Source organism: Pyricularia grisea (assembly GCF_004355905.1).
Source record: "Pyricularia grisea strain NI907 chromosome Unknown Pyricularia_grisea_NI907_Scaffold_12, whole genome shotgun sequence".
Taxonomy (NCBI): Eukaryota; Fungi; Ascomycota; class Sordariomycetes; order Magnaporthales; family Pyriculariaceae; genus Pyricularia; species Pyricularia grisea.
In genome coordinates this window covers 231,843-250,471 of record NW_022156724.1, presented here as the reverse complement: position 1 = coordinate 250,471, position 18,629 = coordinate 231,843, and the positions used below count along the sequence as shown (strand labels likewise).

Genomic DNA, 18,629 nt, shown 5'->3' with positions numbered 1-18,629 from the left:
CCTGCCTACCGTGTTGCCGCTTTTTCCGAGTGCTTGGGCCATACGAGGCTGATGTCTTTTTTTTCATTTTTTATTTTTGTATTTCTGGAGAAGGTGAAGGGATCATGTGGGGGTTTCCTTGCCCTGCCGTCGCCTCGTGGACTTGAGTGTATGTGATGGGGTTACTGGGCTAGTTAGTTCTGGATGTGGTCTAGGGGTGGGTTAGGTTGATCAGCTTGGATCGGTATTAAAAGACTTTCCTCCCCGCCTCCCACCTTTCCGGTCGCAACTCAGTTGATGTTGTGGTTATTTGTTTGTCTCTGATTCTGTTGCTGGAGAGCCTTTGTCGTTCCTTTTACGGAATAGCGACGATATGAAGCTCCCTTTACTTTTAACACAACATGGCAGACTCGGAGAAACCCACCAGTGACCACGTCGCTACGGCGAGGAGGACTGATGAAGCTGACCTCCCACCATGGCACGGAATGTCAGCCAAGCGATACCTGGCGACGCGAGTGTCAAGTCTCAAGCCGCCAATGGAGTCGGCACCGAATCCCGTGAAGCTGCTGTTGATGTTGGATAGACATTGCTGGGCGTTTTTCATGGTTGCATTTCTTGCATGGGTAAGCTGGTGTAGACAGTTCCCCCATCCTCATTTGTTTCCCCTTTTCATCTGATGGAAACACGTCAATTACATCAGCCGAAAGAATTAATAACAGAATAGCTAATTTTTTTTTTCTACACCTGACAGACTTGGGACGCATTTGACTTCTTCACCGTCTCCCTGACGGTGTCGGATCTAGCCAAGGACTTTGGTCGCACAAACACAGATATTACGTGGGGAATTACCTTGGTGTTGATGTTCAGGTCCGTCGGTTCGATTGCGTTTGGAATCGCTGCGGACCGCTATGGCCGTAAATGGCCGTTCATAGTCAACAACTTGTTGTTCATCGTCCTCGAACTTGTAAGTTCCTTTTTCTATCTTTTTTTTTTTTACATTCACCAATTGCCAAGCGATATCTCATCTTGTGGTAGTAGCGTCCGTCTTGGCACATGGGTGTTGGATGCTTACCGACTTGGCATATGCAACCCCTATGCGATTTGCGGCGATGTCTTGGCGATCGATCACATTTCACATATGAAATTAATTGGGAACTTCGGGCTGCTGACACTACACAAACAACCCAATCTAGGGCACAGGATTCTGCAACACGTATAGCCAGTTCCTGGCCTGTCGCGCTCTTTTCGGCATTGCCATGGGCGGTCTGTACGGCAACGCCGCCGCCACGGCGCTTGAAGATCTGCCAGAAGAGGCTAGGGGTCTGATGAGCGGTCTTTTGCAGCAAGGGGTAAGTCGTTCATCATCATGCACTAATCACGGCCAAATTACCGATTACTGACACCATGCTGGAACGAACAGTATGCGTTTGGATACCTCCTCGCAACCGCCTTCGCCCGCGCCCTCGTCAACACCACGCCGTACGGCTGGCGCCCGCTCTTCTGGTTTGGCGCATGCCCGCCAGCCATCTTCATTGCATTCCGCCTGCTGCTGCCCGAGACTCGCATGTACCAGCAGCAGAGTGAGATGCGACAGGCCGCCGCGACGCACGGAACCTCGGTGTCCAAGACGTTTGTGGCCGAGGGCAAGGTCGCGCTGCGCCGCCACTGGATTATACTCTTGTACCTTGTCCTCCTCATGGCCGGCTTCAACTTCATGTCGCACGGCAGCCAGGACTTGTACCCAACCATGCTTTCGAACCAGTTCGGATTCAATGCGAACGACGTCACCATCACGCAGATCGTGGCCAACCTTGGAGCCATTCTCGGCGGCACCACGGTGGGATATTGCAGTCAGATTTTCGGCCGTCGGTTGAGCATCATCGTCATGTGCGTCGTCGGCGGCGCGCTGCTGTACCCATACACGTTTGTCGACACTCGTGCCGTTGCGGCGGCCGCCTTCTTTGAGCAGTTTTGCGTCCAGGGTGCATGGGGTGTCATCCCGATTCACTTGATGGAGCTCTCGCCCGGTGCGTTCCGGACGTTCGTGGTCGGTACGGCGTACCAGCTCGGAAACCTGGTGTCGTCGGCGAGCTCGACCATCGAGTCGACCATCGGAGAGCAATTCCCGCTACCGTCCAAGGCGGAGGGCACTGAGCGGTACGAGTACGGCAAGGTCGTCTGCATCTTTATGGGGTGCGTGTACATCTACACCATACTGTTGACTTTGATCGGACCGGAGCACCTCAAGCGCAAGTTTGATGTCGAGCACGACGAAGATGCCAGGGAGGTAATGGGAGAGACGGGCGTCGCGGTCGGTGAGGGTGTGGCTGGGGGCCACGTCGGCGGAACAAAGGAGGTTGTGTAGATCTCCTAGACGAATCTTATAAATATCAACATAGCGGTCTCTTGAGCAGCACCAACGCGGTGAAATGAAGAAAAAAAGGAATAGAAGCAATTGCGCGATACTGACGTGTTGGTGTTTGTGTGTCTGTTTCTGTTTGATTAATTGCCCCCAGCACCTACCGAGTACTGACTGTTACACTGTACACTGTCTTTTTTTTTTTTTTTTTTTTGGTCTGGCAACCCCAGACGGGCCAGCAGACCACAGACAGACGCACGGGCGGCCAAATCTCCAATGCGGGGTAAAAACCCTGCAAAGCCCCCCGGTGTTCGGACGTTGGGGCGCTAACTGACTTCAGCTTCAGTTCGGTCAGTGCATGCATGTTAGGAATCAATCAATCAATCAATTCGCTGCAATCAGATAACGATTTCTCCAACGTTATCGACGTCATTAACTTCAACACCCCTGTCCAAGCGACTGGGATCCATGAGGTTCAATTCCCTGCTTGAAGCTCGAGCATTCCAAGAAAAAGCTTCGTTCGATGCAACCCGCTCTTTGGGCGGAGAGCTCCCTACAACCATGACAAACTCACCTCTTCTTTTTGCTTCCAAGCCCTCTGTTAATCTCGCCGACTGCTTGAGTTTCTTCTCTCTCAACCAGTGGAGGTCTAATTTCAGACCTGCCCGAGCGCCATACAATTAATTGCCAAGATGCCTCGTCACAACAGGTCTTGGGCCAATGTTCTTGGATTGAACAAGAGTCCTGGCAGCCACCATCACGACAATTGGTGGCACGAGCGCCGTCACTGTATGTGTTTTTTTTTGCTCTGATATATATACGTATAATAGGTACGAGCTAGACGCGATTTACTTCAGCAATTGTTAATAATCATTGCAGTGCTACCACGCTATCACAATCGCATAATCGAGTCTTCCGTCCCCCCAATCGAGGTCACCAAGGTCGCTGTCCGCCTGCGCCGATTGATCGAGGAATGTGTTCCCTGTGAGCTCGAGGAAAGCCTCATCACCAAACCTCACAGCAAAGTCATCACCAACAAGGTCATCAAGGCCGCCAAGGAGGCTGGTGGGTCTGAATATGGAGCCTGTGTCGTCTTTTGTTTGCTTGTTTGCAAAAGGTGGTTCTCGCATCAATCCTCAGTAGAGCTTTGGGATGCCGATCTCCACTTGGTCAGAGGTGTTGCATGTGAGGTTATCGCAAAGGCTATGTAGGTTTCCCTTTCAAATCACGTGCATAAGAGTCTCTGGTGGCTAACCCACCCAAAGAATCGAGCAGGAAGAAGATGTAGAGTATCTCCAGCATAAGGTGCTACTTAAGCGGTACTCAATCACCATCAACGGGGAGGATATGCCCGCGGCCAACGTCATTGAACGCGCCGTCGATCTGCATGCCCTTCGAGTCATTGGCTCCTCCGGCTATCAGAAATGTATCAGTCATCTTTGGCGCGGCTGGCTGGTCCAGGACGAAGACGATCCCTCCAATTTTGTCGACTACCATGACAAAGCCAACACTCGCTTCCTCGTCCACATGGACCCCGATCGCATGCGCGCCCCAATCTACCAGAACGCAGCCCAGCTCGTGATTTCATTCATCTACCTGGGCTTGTACACGGGTGCCATCAGCACGGTCAATCGCAGCGGCGAACTTGACATCGTCGAGGGTCTCATGTACCTCTTTACTGTCGGTTTCATTTGCGACGAGATCACCAAGGTCTGGAAGGCGGGCTATCGCATCTTGGGGTTCTGGAACGCTCTGAACAGCGTTCTCTACGGACTGCTGATGATCAGCTTGGGCATTCGTTTCTTCGCCTTCACCAAGCCTGTCAACGGCCCAGCCCAGGACGAAGACGGCAAGACTGATCGTGAGCAGCTCAACGAGCTCAGCTACAACTTTTTGGCCGTCAGCGCACCTCTCTTCTGGATCAGGCTTTTGCTCTATCTCGACACTTTCCGCTTCTTTGGCGCCATGCTGGTCGTTCTCAAGGTCATGATGAAGGAATCCATCATTTTCTTCGCCTTACTTACCATTATAATCATTGGCTTTTTCCAGAGCTTCATCGGCCTGGATTACGCAGACGATCACGCCCTCAGCGACACGGGATTCATCATTCAATCCATGGCCAACGCCCTCATGCAGAGCCCTGACTTTAGCGGCTTTGAAAAGTTCAGCCACCCGTTCGGCATCATACTCTACTACTTCTTCACCTTCATCGTCATGGTCATCCTGCTCAATGTGCTCATTGCGCTGTACAACTCTGCCTACGAGGACATCTACGACAACGCAGACGACGAGTTCCTGGCGCTGTTTGCACAAAAGACGATGCAATTCGTGCGCGCCCCCGACGAGAACGTATACATTGCGCCGCTAAACCTCATTGAGGTGTTTCTGGTCGCGCTGCCCTTTGAGTGGTGGATGGAGAAGCGCATGTACGAGCGGCTCAACGACATCGTCATGGCGGTCCTGTACTCGCCGCTCCTGCTCTTCACGGCCATGTTTGAGATGAAAGCCGCCGGCGAGATCAGGGCCAACCGGTCGCGCGGCGAAGAGGACGACGACGTGCAGGAGGAGTGGGAGCAGATAGAAGACGAACTCGATTTCGAGAGCGATGGGTGGAACAAGACTGTCAGTATGGCCAAGGCTAACGTCGAGGAGGAGCCGGCCGTTTTGGAGGTGCAGCAGCTGCGGGAAGAGGTCAAGGAGCTGAAGGCGATGCTTATCGAGCTCGGGCGGGCTGTAGGGGCTGCCAAGCTGGGCGGCAGCGAGACCACTGGGTCAACCAATGGTGCCGAGGGTGTCAAGACTGGTGGGGACGAGGAGTAATGTTGTACAACGGCGCTGATCTCTCTGCTGCATGATAATTTCTTTTGCAGAATTCTGGTCTTTCACTTTTCGTGCCAAGCAAACTGTCTTACCACCAATGGGGCGAACAACAGTGATTAATCTAAATGCCAATGTACCATTGGATCACTCTTGGGTGGCTCGAGTCGACTTTTTCCACTTGCCTGCTGTATTTCACCCACCATGCGTGCTGGAGGGTGCATTTTCAATGTTATTGGGTACGTTCGCCCACAACTCCCCAGCCAGAATTTCCATAATGCTGTAGCTGCGCCACCACCAAGCAAGTCTGCCTGGCCAGGCCGGTCGACGAGGCGTACTATGTGAGGGGAATCGGGCGCATGAACGAGGTCAAAAGATAGAAAGCTCTTCTTAGCCTCTGCCTCGTCCGATGTTTAATGATTTCTGGTATCGAGTCCTCAGCCAGAAATCGCAGCAAACAAACCTCCTTTCCTGATCTGATTTTATTCCATCTAGATTCATTCAATGTCGGGTCACAGGGACCCTGCAGCACTGTCAGACGCAATGGCTACCGCCACCAGACAACATGATGTGGATTCAGAAGAGAGTCGTGATGCAGTCGCGACAACGGCACAAGACAGTACTCCCATTCTTCATGGGCACGATACAGCGAAAGCGGTAGCAACGACATCCCCTTCCTCTATAGAATTACGAGAGCAGAATACAGGACATATCCACGGCGAAGCCGCCTCCGGCAGCCGCCCAGCTATTTCGCCCCCATGGGAGTCTCCAAGCGATCTTCTGGTCGCTTACAGAGCGCTTCAGGATGAGAATAGGGATCTGGAAGACAAATATCAAGAACTCGAATCAACATGGCGCGTCGGAATCTACGGAAGGCAATCTTTGTATGACAGGTATAAAGCACCAAAAGTCGCTATTGAAAATTTGGAAGAGGATGAGATTGCTCTGATTCAAGAAAGAGCAACGCTTCGTAACGAACTGGACGCACTTCATCGACACAACCTCGATTCAGCAGAGCCGCTTGTGCAGCACTATGCTAGGCCGCGCGATGTTGAAACTCTGGCAGGAGAAAAAGGAAAGAGGCTGACACATGCTCAAAGGTTCAGTGATGAAGGCGACGATTTGCCTGTGCCTGTTCGCGTCGGGAAAGGCCGGTCGATGGTTCTGCCAGCCCTGCGCTCTCGAGACGAGCACTTGGACTCTGGCCAAATGAGGAGCATCACGGGAGGACAACTCGAAGCCGACGTCGACAGTGAACCGGATTTGCCAGATTGGGAGTGGGAAAGACATTGGAATTTGGGAGGCTCATCCGACAGAAGCACGCTTGCTTCAGCACAGTTGACCGATGGGCCGACACAAACTGGTGGTCAAAAGAGGTTTACAACAGGATGTGCCAACTGCATGTAGGTGCTGTTCATTTTCCCAGCTTTCTGTCTCCTGGGAGAAATCACCAAACCCGGCGAATCGAGTATGTAACTGACTTACAAAACTGCTTTCGTCAGACAACGTCGAGTAAAATGCGATGGAATGCGGCCGGAATGCTCCCAGTGCAGACAGTCTGGGAAGACGTGCGTCAAAAGTGATGGGCAACAACAAATGTCATTGCCATATGCCGAAGTTCTGGATTTGTTTCGATCGAACAGGCAATCCAACGAACTACCCCCTCCAAAGGTCGAGCAACCAACGAGGGTTCAATCCAAAGGAATCCGATGGGAAGAGCCTCCCCTTATACCCAGTTTTGTCTCGAGAGCAAGTTATTGGAAGACAATGGCAGAAAGGTACAACTTCGATGTCGACTTGGACATCGTCGACCCCGAATGTCATGAAGTTCTTCATGAGATATTGCGATACCACATCCTTCAGAACTCCGAGCTTCAATTTGGCATGAAGAGCAATCAGCGGCTCGGCTCCGACTCTGGAGAAAATAACCTCCAAGTCCGGCAAGGCTTTCGAGCACCAATTTGATTTGCATCCGGAGTGGCCTTTTCACATCAGAACCATGGCGGACTGTCAATGGCTCGTTAGGGTACTTGAGCTAGGTCTCATATCCTATTCTGGGTCGCATACCAGTCGTTTTGATGAAGAATTGGTCGAACAGGGAGCGAAAAATGCAACAAAGTCTCCGGGAAAGATCAACATACCTGCTTCAGACGGATATCCCAATGTTGAGTTCTCACTGCGACGACTGGCCTGTCTGGATGGGTTTCTGGATAGTCAAGTATAGGTTCTTAGCAGATCAGCCGTGCCCGACACGAGCGACGTTACCGAGAGACTGTCAATACTGACCACAATGCCCTTGTTTGCCGACTTGTGGGGGCCAGTCGGTACGGTCAGACATCCAGATGACAACGGGAAGATCCTCCAACACCATACCCCCAAAGGTATCATCCGACGCCGCGAGGGCGACAAGTTGCCCGCTCGAATACCCTGGCGCTCCCTGAACGACGGTGAAGCAGTTGTTTCTTGTCATTGGGAGGCAACCCCGAAGCACTTTCTGAGCCGCTGTGCTGGTGGTGTTCTGAAGCTGTTGAAACCTCCCAAGTCCTTTCTCAGGGATGGCGATTTGCTGCTTATTGGCGCTTCAGAACCGGCCCCGGAAGCTGAACCTGGATTACAACACAACAAAGGATGCCAATACACCACAAACGCCTTCTTCGCGGATTCCGCTGATATCCAAGGAGTGCCAGGGACAAGTCCGGACAAATGGGTCAAAGATGGGTTTGAGATAACAGCTGCCATTGCAGTGTCTGTGATCAATTTATCCTTCACAGGCAAGACCAAAAAGATACAGGGAACAACTCTAAAAAACGAATTCTCTTCAAGTGGACCCATAACCCGATCTGTCCAAGTGTTCCGGTACTTAACCAGTTGCTAGGCGTAGAGGTCAGCCACTGCACAGGAAATGCCAGGAGAATTCCCCTCCGGAGCCTCTTGTTCAGAGACGAGCTGAAAGAATACCTCAATATCCAGATGCCATCATGGGCCAGCACTGATTGGGGTACGGCGTTGCGCCAAGCGGCTCAAAGCAGTGATGATCAGGACCTCTACGATTTTTGGTTAGCCCATGAACATTGTCACGGGAAGATCATACAGCTGGTTGGTACCATACTAGAGCTTCTAGATGATACTGGCAATTATGGGAAGTCATTCCGGGCCGTCTTTGTACACCAGAACATGGAGCATTTGGTCAAATTCCCACTTGACAAGAACAGCTGGACTAGTATCCTGGGGGATTCACATGTTTCGGCCACATATGCTCTCGTGGCGCGGAGTTGCCTATCTCGGAATCATGACGTTGGTGGGCAAAACAAATATACAAAATGCAGCCAGGACGACAACTCTTCTGGCAAGACGTATACTTGCCTGCAAACAAGACTTAAGCTGCCACAAGGAGTCAACAGACGCATTCAGATCCAAGGGGACCGGGGTAAACATGTATACGACTTGCTAAATGGTGTACTAGTTCAAGTACCTGTTTATAACTTTTCCCCGGGAACTGGAAGCTGGATGGGGAAGCTGACGGGGCTTTCGGTGTATTCTGAGGGGAAATACAGCATGGATTGCAACTCGGTGGACGTGACATTGATATCGCGAGAATATAGCTATGGCGGCATGTCGAAGCCCAGAACCAAGATGCCACCATGTCAGCCATTTGGGTTACCGGCCATCAAAGCAACGTGCCAACTTGGAACGAGCGAGCGGCCAGCCAGCAAACTTCAGCCTACTTTGAGCGTCCCGGAGTCCGATGGAACCAGCGGGAGTCCGCAACAGACCCAACCGTGGTCTGTTCAGCCGATCGTCGACAAACCGTTCATAGATAATCAGGAGACCCTGATATCACCGTCGCTTTCAGCTGCAAAAACCCTCTAGAATTCCACCAAAATTGAGGGCACCAGAGTCGATCCGAAGCCCTGGGTGCCGGCAAAAGAAGTGGTTGTGTTATGGCCCGGGCCAGTTCGCAGCGGCATCAAGCAGTGTGGTCAACGAGGGAGTGTTTGAAAGTCGAGACTCCAAAGTAGTGGGCGGCTCAGTTATACCTTTTCTTTGGTAAAAATGCCGCTGATCAAGGGCCGGAGGATGGATAGATGGCAGCTTAATAGCCCTGCAAAACGGCTAGACTAGGAGGGTGTTCCGGGGTGACGGTGCTAGGAGGCATTAACCAAAGAGTACGAGTAACTCGCTTCCGTAGAGTATGGTGACGGTGCGAGGTTAAGTCGGATCAGGTGTTTCTTATGTGCAAATTTCCGGGCTTGTCTTTTAATTCAAAACAAAGTTATCTTTTCATTAACAGCAAAAGATTGCGGGTTGCGGCTTCCGCAAAAAGCACAAATCAAGGGTCCTGCGGTACCCCGCACGGGACCCACTGGGAATGCCATCGATCGCATTGGCAAAAAGGAAAGTCGAGGAGTCATCACCAAACTCGAACTCATTGATCGTCACGTCTGTCAGACCGTGCTTTCTTTGCTGAACCGAAAGTCGTTGTTAACTCCGATATCGGGAATCGAACCCGAGTCGCCGCGGTGAAAACGCGGTATGCTAACCCCTACACCATACCGGATTGAATTGTGTCTTTCGGTCCTCTTTGTGTCATTATTACCCTTGACTTTGCCGCTAGGCTCCACTCCATCTCATTTGGGGCGACATTTTCAGGGCAGGCTACGGTGGGTTCCACGCTACCGGGAACTGCCTTGGTTCCTAATTCCAGAAACTATGCCTGTCTGGTAATTAATTAGGAGGGTTCTTTCTTCGTCTTTGTTTTCGTCCTGTTTTGTGTTTGACATTGATGCACGCAAGGCACGTTAGCAGCCCAGAATTGTATATCCACAAACGAGAAACATTAGAGTTCATCCGATTAGGTAGGTAGGTACCTACAGGCGACAATCCAAAAGCTAATTCGGTTCCTAGCCAACGTCCGTGGCCACCCTCATATTTCTCTGGCGCCAAAAAAAAAAAAAAAAAAAAAAAAAAAAAAAAAAAAACGTAAGCTGAAATAGGGACACGCTACGGCAAGTCAATCGCCTCAAACTGTTTACGCCCTTAATGCGGGCGTAAATTTGATGCATGCATGGACCGGTTGCTCAAGATGGTCAGGCCCGTCAAAAGCAGCCAACCAACCATTGTCGCCCGGCCGGCCGCGCCGACGCCGAATCAGCCAGCATGATACAGAGGCAACCACCTGCCTGGCCATCAATGAGTGACGAGAGAAATTTTTAGCCTATCGACTGCGTTCGCCCTGATCTTTGGTCCCGTCCCAGGCAGGAAGCTACCCACCACATTTTGCCTTGTCTTGAGTACCTACCGCTTGCTTCATTCAACTTGTATGCGGCTTTTGTGACAGAAAATCGAGACCAAAAAGCACTCATTCTCCCATACTACCACCTAACTTAGTATTCAATGTCCGGACTTTCACAATTTGAGGATTCATTTTCTTTCGTCTGTTCCAACCAACATCACTAGCCCCAATCTCATCCTGCAACATGCACAAGGTGCATTAGTCTAGGACTCCATGATCGGCCACCCCAAACGTTGACATGCATCAATCAATCCAAAAAAAAATCCTTCCAGCCTTGCTTACCTTAAGTACATAAGGTAGGTAGGTGGTAAATGAAGGCGCGGATCAAGTTGTTTGCTGCAGGCGTACGGCAGAAATGTTTGCGACGGCCGGCACACGCAAGCAGCGCAGCCTAGGTAGGTTGATTGGTTATCTTTCCTCACTGGTTGCAAACAAGACGAAGGTACCTACCTATCTTACCGACCTTACCACTGGACTCGGGGTTACACGACAGATAGTTGAGTGAGTGGGCACACCTGCCGACTGAAAATACGTGCATGCACCACCCCAAAGTGACTCTGGATGGAGGATGCTACCTACCTACCTAGTGCATGCCGCTGTTGCCTTGGCTGGCCAAAAAAAAAAAAAAAAAAAAAAAAAAAAAAAAAAAAAAAGCGTCCCAAAATCCAGTGGTTCCTAAACACTTTCTCTGGTTTCCCCGTCCTTTGCATCCGTCTTCACAATTTGATTTCGCGCGCAACACGCCAAGAATCACCCCTCGCTTTCCTCGGTTGCTTTTTAAATTCTACTCTGGTTTGACTGGCATTTTACAAACAACATCCACAATCCCAGTCAGCCTCCTTTGCACTCTGTCTCGAACCGGGTCTGGAACTAGTGTTAGCCTTATTCGATATTGACTTGATCCACGGCAGATCGCAACGTCATTTGTCATAAGCTACCTTAACTACCTTACCTACCTACCTAGGTACCTACCTACCGTCATCAATACCACCACCGTAAATAGCATTGGTGGCCTCTCGCATCGGCGAACTTACTTGGGTTTCTACCTAGATGGCAACCTAGAGAATAGTCATTCATTGAAGAAGCCGTCGTACCAAAGGCCACCAACGCAGGTGTGATTTTGTGATTGGCCGAGACCTGAGGTGCCAGCCGTTGGTTCAGTCAGCCGCCCGTCTCTGTACCAGACAGACAATCACTGCTTACCTACCTGCCCGCCCACCTACCTTGCTGGTTGGCCATCACATTTCAGCTCCCGTCTCCCATCCAAAGTAGCTCCCCGCCATCGGCTTGGAGTTCCCCTCATATAATAATCTCGTCATCATCCCCAAGTCTTTTGCTTACCTTTAGATGCCTGGGTTTCGCTCCAGAATCGCAAGTTGAGCGTGTTCGCGCAACGAAGTTACTCACATCCCATTTGTCGGCTCTGTTGATCCGCCAGAATGGACACTGCGCAGAACGTAGCCCACCAACAAGCCGTGAGCTGCCCGCCAGATGCGTTCAACGTTATATTGTCAGCCGCCGTTAATAGCGCCGATGCCAAGATGCTTCCCACCCCAGAGGCCGCTTCTGGCTCCAAGCCGCGCACGTCCGACGGGACTACTGACAAGGATCTCAAAGGCGAGCGGAATGGAAAGAAGCACAGCAAATCCAAGTCAAGCAAGTCGGTAAAGGCGGGCAAAGTCCCTGCCAGGACCACAGAATCATCGCCCCTCGAATCCGACTCTAATGATGATGTCGACTCGGATTCTTCCACATCGTCGTCGTCGTCGTCTTCGTCTTCATCTTCGTCCTCATCTTCCTCTAGCGATTCCGAATCAGAATATGTATCTCGTAAGAAGAAGCGGCGCAGCGGGACCAAAAAGCGCCACGACAACCACAAGTCCAGGAAGAAGCCCACGGGTGGTAACAAGCCCACAAGGTTCCTGGCGGGTAAGACAGCTACAGGTTCCGACTCTGATTCCGACTCGGACTCCGACTCGGGCCGCGACGACAACATGTCATCCGATATGGACGGTGCTACTAGGGGACTTGGTCCGCGAGGGGAGATCGCCAGGCTTTCGGCTCAAGTTCAACAGTTGCAGATGCAACAACAATTTCAAATGCAGCAACGGAGTGTCGGGGTTCCTCAAAGTACTCCGTACTCCGGCAGCGTTGTCTACCCCCATGGGATCAACTATGCCGCCGCCTATCCTAGCCAACCGCCCCTTCCACCCGTTCAAGGCCGTGTTGTAGACCCGGGCACCCGTGGACAGCATGGTATGCCCCTCGGACAGAACGGTGGAGGGCGCTGGCCAGTACCACCAGGTCGCCCAGGCCACCTGTTTCCACCGGTTAGGCATCATAAGCAGAAGCAGAAACACCGGCGGAACAGAGGTCGACCAGAGTTCAAGCGTGTCGATCATGTATGGGACAATAAGCTTCACTCATACAAGCTCCAAGATACTGCCGAAGTATCACCAGACACTCAGTACGACGAATACATCTTTCACGTCCGTCGCTCGTTCGACTGGGAGGGCAAGTACAAAAACACACACGTGGACATCAAGAGCAAGCTTCTCCGAGAGTGTTTGCAGGAGGTCATGGGTAGCATCAAGGGAGTGAGCCTGGTCGAGGAGACCCCGAAACTGGACCCCAATATGCTTTTCCTGTAAGTCTGGTTGATCAGGGGTGGGACCTGTTGGTGGTCGATTTCATGATTTCACGCACGATAAATACCGTGGAGAATGGCGATACTGACTTTTCTTTCGTGTAGTTATCTCGATGACCTCAAACGGCACCTCAAACATCTCAGAAAGGCAAAGCCAGCCAAGTCGACTAAACGTAGCCGTAAGAAGGAGCAACGTCGCATTGATGAAAAGAAATCTCATCTCAAAGTACTCATCAAATACATCAACAAAGACTATGCGGCGATCAAGAGCAGGTGAGTGCCCTGCACTGATGATAAGTGTCATGGCTGTGGGGACGCTATACTAACCGCGCTGTGGCGTATAGTCTTGATCCCATGCTCGAGAATGGGCTTATAACCTTCGACCTCGTCTGGGCTTTATGGAAGCCCGGTACGTTGGCTTTTACTACAACCTATGGGAGTCCCGATGAACCCCGGGTGTTCAAGGTAGAGTCGGCCGAGAAGCATTTTGGAATCATGAAAGGCGCTTCGTACCTCATTGACGGCAAGGTATTTATTTATCCTCTCCTCTCTGCTCGTGTCAGCCTTTTAGATGGTTGCTAATGTTGCATTTCAACAGTATTTTGAGTACGACGGCAAACAGTTTGGTTTTGGTTCTCAGTTCGAGGAAGTCACCGAGTTTCGCGGTGCGAGAAAGATCACCAGTCTTTCGGTGTACCCCCTGAGCTTCCACAAGACAGAAGAGCAAATCAGAAAAGATCTCATTGAGAGGGGCAAAAAGTTCGTCGCCCTGGCAGGCGTCAACTACCGAGCGCATCACGGAATGGCGTATTACAAGAAGAAGCGGGCGATCATCAAGGTCAACATCAATGGTCGCATCATGATTGATCCCAGTATTCATCGCCGCATTAACCCCAACTACCCGATATCTCATATCCGTCCTAAGGACCACGATATCATTTCGGATCAGGAAGATAATGATGCGGATGAGGCCTCGGACTCGGAGGGTGGCAGTGGCCCGCAGATGGAGTTTGTTACAAAGGCCGTCAAGGATCCAAACGGCAAGATACAACTCATACGCATGCCAAGATTCATGGCCGAGCGCAACCAGGGCAAGGAGAAGCTGGATCAGGTGCAGGAAAAGGGCGAGGGTGGTGCGGCTCACAAAGCAGAGAAAGCCGATGGTGGCAATGATGATGCAAGCAGTGAGGAAACAGACGCCAAAAAGGTTCCAGAGTTCAGTGACGAGGATTATCTCACCGCATCCCCTGTAGTTCTTGGGTTTGCCTTTGCTGAGAAGCTGTGGTTGGAGTTTACAGTGTCTGGGGTCAAAGACATTCAGTGGAACGAGACGGCGTACGAGTCTTTGGTGCTGGAAGCCAAGACCAAGGACATTGTGAAGGTGAGTAAAGTAGACTTGCCGTGCATTTTGCTTTGCCAAGGTCATGTAAATGCTAACATGTTTCGGAACAGGCTCTTGTAGAATCACACAAATATCATGCCGCCGAAAGCATTGACGATGTCATTCAGGGCAAGGGCAAGGGTTTGGTGGCTGTGCTGCATGGCCCGCCAGGTACAGGCAAGACTTTGACGGCCGAGGGCATCAGCGAGCTACTCAAATGTCCGCTATACATGGTCTCAGCAGGTGAGCTAGGCACCGATTCGCGATACCTCGAGGCAGAGTTGCAAAAGATACTCGACATCTGTCACGCATGGGGTGCAATCCTGCTCCTGGATGAGGCCGACGTCTTTTTGGAGAAGCGTAACATTGCCGATATCCACCGAAATGCGCTGGTCAGCATTTTCCTACGCCAGCTCGAATATTTCCAGGGTATTCTATTCCTCACAACAAACCGCGTTGAGGTAAGTTTTAATAGCTTGGCCCACGTGTCTAGACTATCAGCTTTAGTTTCTGGCTGTCCTTGCTCCTACATGTATTGATCATAATGACTAACAATGTTTCAATTCTGGCAGACATTCGACGACGCGTTCCAATCACGTATCCATATCGCCCTCCGATACGACAGGCTGACGCAGCAGGCCAAGAAGGCCATCTTCAAACTTTTCATTGAGAGGGTGCGGGTGCTGGAGAAGGCGGAACTGATGCCGTTTAACGAGTCTGATTTTGACTCGCTGGCTCGTCATGACCTCAACGGACGGCAGATCAAGAACACTGTGGGTACAGCACAGGCCCTGGCTGTCAACCGAGGAGAACCTCTCTCCATGTCGCACATAAAGCAGGTGTTGGACGTACAGATGTCTTTTGATCGCGACCTGAAGGGAGGAACGGGATACCAGGATGCCATGAGGAGCTACTTTTAGATTGTCAAGAGGTGACGGAGCTTGCACTTCCGAGTGCATCAATCCAGACGATGATGCTTGGATCAGACATCGTTGTTGGGATATCAAATGTGTTTTTGTGTTTTATGTTAGGTTGTACGAGGGCTTCGGGTTATGGCTACTGTTTTTGTTTTGTTTTGTATTCACAGTTTGTGTACTAGCGAGCGCTATTTGCAATTGGAAATCTGGAAAATCGTCGACGTAGCTAGTCTTTGGTTACCATTCATTGAGCATTGAGTGTCGGATCATCCAAAGAAATTGACTGTGTGAGGAGTGTGATGCTGTGTGGTTACTGCCCTAACCCTTGACGCAAATTGACTTTTTTTTTTTTTTTCTTTTTTTTTTTTCGTTCGTGTTCATCTCAACCAGGATTTTCGTAATCTTCCACCTTGCCCGTACGATTTTTACTTTTATTTTTATATCAGTCTCGAATATAGGGTCTGAGTCTACATGACCTAGATAGGCACTTATCATGTTGCAGTCTCGAGAGGCCGATGGGGAAACAAAGGCGCACCTGTAAACAAGATGCACATGCAATAAATGGGCCAACCGACTCAGGCTAGTGCTCCCAGCTAGAAGGTCTAACCCTGCACAGCTCGGGTCGCGTCGGCGATGGAGCTACTTGCTGACTGCAGATAGGAACAACCAACGCAATTTATTGCCGGACTGTCTTTGTGGCTCACCATTCCTCTGGGAAAGACTGAACCTTCTTGGTTTTTCATCCACCTCAGGTTGGAGTTATTGGCGCATCGACGATCGCTGGAGAGGAAGCTCACTTCAGTTCGGTTCAATTGGCAACTTGCATCAGCCTGGGACCAGTTTTATGCAAGGTGAACGAAACTGATTTGGGGATTGGATGGGTTTCCATGTGGTAGATTTATCAAGCATTCATTGATCAATCATATATAATACCTACCTGTTCAGCCATGCTGGCCAACATGATCATCCAGCGGTTGGCCATGATCGTCGCCGTCGCGGGTCAGGCCTGTTCAGCTGTCCGCCCATCATTCATGACACCGCGGTTCTATGTGCACCAGCAAGCAAACACTGTTGTTGCTGCAGCCGAAGGCCGATATCCCGCACGCAACATTTCAGTTCCTGTCGACCACTTCCACAACGACAAATCCTACGAGCCGCACTCCAACGACACATTCCAACTGCGCTATTGGTTCGACGACAGCCACTATCGCGATGGAGGGCCCGTCATCGTCCTGCTTGGCGGCGAAACCAGTGGCGCGGAGCGGCTACCCTTTATGGAGAAGGGTATCCTATATCGCCTCGCCCGGGCAACCAGGGGCATGGCAGTCGTGCTTGAACATCGGTACTATGGCGCGAGCTTTCCGACTCCCAACCTTACAACTGAAAATCTTCGCTTTTTGACCACGGATCAAGCTCTTGCCGACACTGCCTTTTTCGCCAAGAATGTCGTTTTTCACGGGTATGAAAATAAGAACCTGACGTCGTACACCACCCCCTACTTTGCCTATGGCGGGTCGTATGCAGGCGCCTTTGCGGCTTTTGTCAGGAAGCTCTATCCGGATGTGTTCTGGGGCGCTATCTCGTCGTCCGGGGTGCCGCTCGCCGTGATCGACTACTGGGAGTACTGTGAGGCCCAGAGGAAATTTGCACCGTCAGAGTGTGTGACCGCCACCCAAAAGCTCACCGATGCGCTTGATACGATTGCTCAAGATGGGGATTTTGAGCACATGAAGCAACTCAAGGAGGTGTTTGGTTTATCCAACCTCACAAACCGGAACGATTTCGCCAACGTGCTCTCGTCTGGCATCATGGGCTGGCAGTCGCTCAACTGGAATCCAAAGGTGAGCAACAACCTGACGTACGAGTACTGCGCCAACGTCTCTTCCAAGATCATCAAGTATCCTGCGACGAGGGCCCTGAGGAGTCAAGTGCGAGATCTGCTCGTCCTGGGCGGCTACAAGGATGCAAACGACCTGGAGACTCTGACGCCGCAGATGTTGAACTACATCGGCTGGATCAACGCCACCTCGGTCAAGGATTGCAAAAATATGGGCGCTACACAGGACGAGTGTTTCTCGCTTGTGAATCCGGATGCTTGGAAAGATGACGACCTCAGCACCTGGTCTTGGAGGTCTTGGCAGTATCAGGTTTGCACACAGTGAGTTTTTTTTTTTTTTTTTTTTTTTTTTTTTTTTTTTTTTTTTTTTCTCCCCTCTAGGTGGACTGCTATCTTTTGAACTTGAAGTTTCCAGATTCTAATCTGTAAACCCTTGGGACCGAAGATGGGGATACTTCATCACCGGTTCAGGATATCCCGAAAACAAACTTCCGCTTCTATCTCGCCTCATCGACCTGCCTTACCTAACTCTACAGTGCAAGTACACGTTCAACATGACTGCACTCCCCGACGTCGACCACATCAACAAGCTCGGTGGGCTCAATTTCAGCTATCCTCGCGTGGCCTTTGTGGATGGCGAAGCCGACCCTTGGCTCTACGCCGGAGTCCATGCTCCGGAGGCGCCCAACCGCAACTCGACTGACTTGGAGCCGTTCTTGCTAGTCAAGGGTGGGGTGCACCATTGGGACGAGAATGGGCTGTGGGACAATGAGACGACGGCAGAGCTCCCGCCCAGGGAGATTCTGAATATACAAGCACAGGAGGTGCAAATGATTCAGCGGTGGCTGGGTGAGTGGAGGAGGACAAGGAACGTTGTGGAAAGGGTGCAGTTCAGGTATACGCTGGAGGATACGCTGGATAATACGTTGGATAATACGCTGGAGGACACGTTCGAGGATACAGTGGATGATAGACTGGAGGAAATGCTGGAGGATATGCTCAACGAGGCATGAAGGCAGGTTGGGTGTTGGAAATCATGGCTTGTACTCGGTTTGCCCCATTGGCAGCATGTGACAGGTTTTGGTCTTCAAGCTTGTACGCTGCGGCTTTTCAATCATGAATAATGCATATATATTATTCCTTCTCGGTGAATTTTGCCTCGATATTAAGCAAGCAAGTATGTTGTTAAGGTTTTGCTCATGGGGGTTGACGTATAAATCCCACTTTGTTGTACACGGACCTGCAGTAGCTTTCCAAGTAACCTTGGTCAGGGGTACTACGTAGTAAAACCCCCCATGTCATTACTCGTTGCTGATATGCTTAATTTTTCAAGAAATTCTTGTTTACATTGAATCGCGTGCAAATACAGATTTCTATTATCCTGAACGTGCCAGAGTCA

General features: G+C 50.9%; 5 protein-coding genes across 5 annotated transcripts; all 5 read left to right on the top strand.

Annotated features, from left to right (window-relative positions):
* Window positions 1-268: 268 nt before the first annotated feature.
* Window positions 269-2,344, top strand: PgNI_12466 (uncharacterized protein; the record flags this gene model as incomplete). Its single annotated transcript, XM_031132414.1, has 4 exons — window positions 269-602; window positions 731-943; window positions 1,173-1,328; window positions 1,400-2,344. The coding sequence occupies exons 1-4, from the start codon at window positions 381-383 to the stop codon at window positions 2,342-2,344; spliced, it is 1,536 nt and encodes a 511-aa protein (XP_030976062.1). The 5' UTR covers window positions 269-380.
* A 686-nt stretch (window positions 2,345-3,030) lies between these two features.
* PgNI_12465 (uncharacterized protein) lies at window positions 3,031-5,158 on the top strand (the record flags this gene model as incomplete). The annotated part of the gene is made up of 3 exons (XM_031132413.1): window positions 3,031-3,127; window positions 3,218-3,545; window positions 3,604-5,158. The coding sequence occupies 3 exons, from the start codon at window positions 3,031-3,033 to the stop codon at window positions 5,156-5,158; spliced, it is 1,980 nt and encodes a 659-aa protein (XP_030976064.1).
* Window positions 5,159-5,500: 342 nt separating this feature from the next.
* Window positions 5,501-9,595, top strand: PgNI_12464 (uncharacterized protein). Its single transcript, XM_031132412.1, has 2 exons — window positions 5,501-6,558; window positions 6,658-9,595. Exons 1-2 carry the CDS (start codon window positions 5,660-5,662, stop codon window positions 7,118-7,120), a joined length of 1,362 nt encoding a protein of 453 aa, XP_030976135.1. The 5' UTR covers window positions 5,501-5,659; the 3' UTR covers window positions 7,121-9,595.
* Window positions 9,596-11,159: 1,564 nt separating this feature from the next.
* Window positions 11,160-15,659, top strand: PgNI_12463 (uncharacterized protein). Its single transcript, XM_031132411.1, has 6 exons — window positions 11,160-13,095; window positions 13,201-13,368; window positions 13,440-13,623; window positions 13,694-14,476; window positions 14,548-14,937; window positions 15,049-15,659. Exons 1-6 carry the CDS (start codon window positions 11,888-11,890, stop codon window positions 15,394-15,396), a joined length of 3,081 nt encoding a protein of 1,026 aa, XP_030976066.1. The 5' UTR covers window positions 11,160-11,887; the 3' UTR covers window positions 15,397-15,659.
* A 681-nt stretch (window positions 15,660-16,340) lies between these two features.
* PgNI_12462 (uncharacterized protein) lies at window positions 16,341-18,243 on the top strand (the record flags this gene model as incomplete). Its single annotated transcript, XM_031132410.1, has 2 exons — window positions 16,341-17,551; window positions 17,676-18,243. The coding sequence occupies 2 exons, from the start codon at window positions 16,341-16,343 to the stop codon at window positions 18,241-18,243; spliced, it is 1,779 nt and encodes a 592-aa protein (XP_030976065.1).
* Window positions 18,244-18,629: the final 386 nt, after the last annotated feature.

Excerpts from the sequence above, each read along its gene's own strand:
- PgNI_12464 (XM_031132412.1), top strand. The coding sequence starts at position 5,660 with ATGTCGGGTCACAGGGACCCTGCAGCACTGTCAGACGCAATGGCTACC. Across the intron at positions 6,559-6,657 it reads ACAGGATGTGCCAACTGCAT|ACAACGTCGAGTAAAATGCG; the intron begins GTAGGTGCTGTT and ends TGCTTTCGTCAG.
- PgNI_12463 (XM_031132411.1), top strand. The coding sequence starts at position 11,888 with ATGGACACTGCGCAGAACGTAGCCCACCAACAAGCCGTGAGCTGCCCG. Across the intron at positions 13,096-13,200 it reads GACCCCAATATGCTTTTCCT|TTATCTCGATGACCTCAAAC; the intron begins GTAAGTCTGGTT and ends TCTTTCGTGTAG. Across the intron at positions 13,624-13,693 it reads CGTACCTCATTGACGGCAAG|TATTTTGAGTACGACGGCAA; the intron begins GTATTTATTTAT and ends GCATTTCAACAG.